Raw genomic sequence first — 1,258 nt, 5'->3', positions numbered from 1 at the left:
TTACAGTCGTTACGATTTTTTATACCTTTTAAATTGCACTCTACATAGTTTGTTTTCCCTTTCAGCGCGGCAAATTCTTCGCTGCACTTTTCAATGAAAGCTGAGATATTAACATGTTGTTTGTTCAACATGTCTCTAACTTCGTTTTTCAATATTTCAAAATTTATTTGAAAACATTTTTCGAAATTAGGTATCTTGGACATATTTGAGCTGACAAATAAAGGGAGCTTGTCCAACATGTTAGCTGCTACCATATTTTTCAATAGCTCAATGCAATCCACCAATTTGTCCTTTTTTTGAGTGCCATTTGTTAATAATTTTTCAATTTTTTCACATTTCAGGTTAACGAACTCACTTTTCAAAATTTTCGAAGCAGCTACAATATCGTCATTGGTATAGAAATCAGCAGTATTACAAATATACACTTCATTTTCGAGCAAATTAATATTATTAGTTAAAAAATACAAAATTTCGCTAACAACGACCTTTCTGGCAGCCATTTTTTCCCCTACATCATACATAAATACATACATACATACATAAATACATACAAACAAACAAACATGCAAACAAACAAACCTACACACATAATTTTATGAGCCACCTGCTCAGGTCTTTTTATCAATAAAAAAATTCAAAGCACATGGAACATGATGAATTTATGAATTAATAATAACCATAATAAAAATAATAATAATAATAATAAGAAGAAGAAGAAGAACCTTTTTGTTATTTTTATTATTTTGTTGTTGTTGTAACGTTAAAAAACCTACGTTGTTTGCAACCACTCGCTGTAAATATACTTGCTCAAGGTGGAATAATGATAGAGAAAACACTTCTACTACTACTACTACTACTACTACTACTACTATTATTATTATACTACTACTATTACTACTACTACTACTACTACTACTACTACTACTACTACTACTACTACTACTACTACTACTACTACTACTACTACTACTACTACTACTACTACTATTACTGCTACTACTACTGCTGCTACTACAACTGCTTTTAATATTACTACTAATTATAATAATACTACGGCCACTACTACAACTATTGCTGCTACGATGCGGCTACTACAACCTGTGGTAGTTGCTGCTACTACTACTACTACACTAACTGCAATTACTGCATTAATGATGGTTATAATAAGACAGAAATTGGAAATACCTTCGTTCATGTTTCATGTGTTTATGTTTGATTGCTTATAAATGCGCCTATTTTTTGGTATTCTTTGGTAGGT

General features: G+C 30.8%; 1 protein-coding gene across 1 annotated transcript; it reads right to left on the bottom strand.

The window, feature by feature from the left end:
* Positions 1-25: 25 nt before the first annotated feature.
* On the bottom strand, positions 26-500 carry HELRODRAFT_184739 (hypothetical protein; the record flags this gene model as incomplete). Its single annotated transcript, XM_009022450.1, has 1 exon — positions 26-500. A coding segment is annotated over one exon (475 nt), but the record flags the coding sequence as incomplete, so codon positions are not given.
* Between the last annotated feature and the right edge of the window lie 758 nt (positions 501-1,258).

This window comes from Helobdella robusta, assembly GCF_000326865.2.
Source record: "Helobdella robusta unplaced genomic scaffold HELROscaffold_3104, whole genome shotgun sequence".
In the NCBI taxonomy this organism is placed as follows: domain Eukaryota; kingdom Metazoa; phylum Annelida; class Clitellata; order Rhynchobdellida; family Glossiphoniidae; genus Helobdella; species Helobdella robusta.
This window is presented reverse-complemented; position numbering and strand designations above follow the sequence as displayed.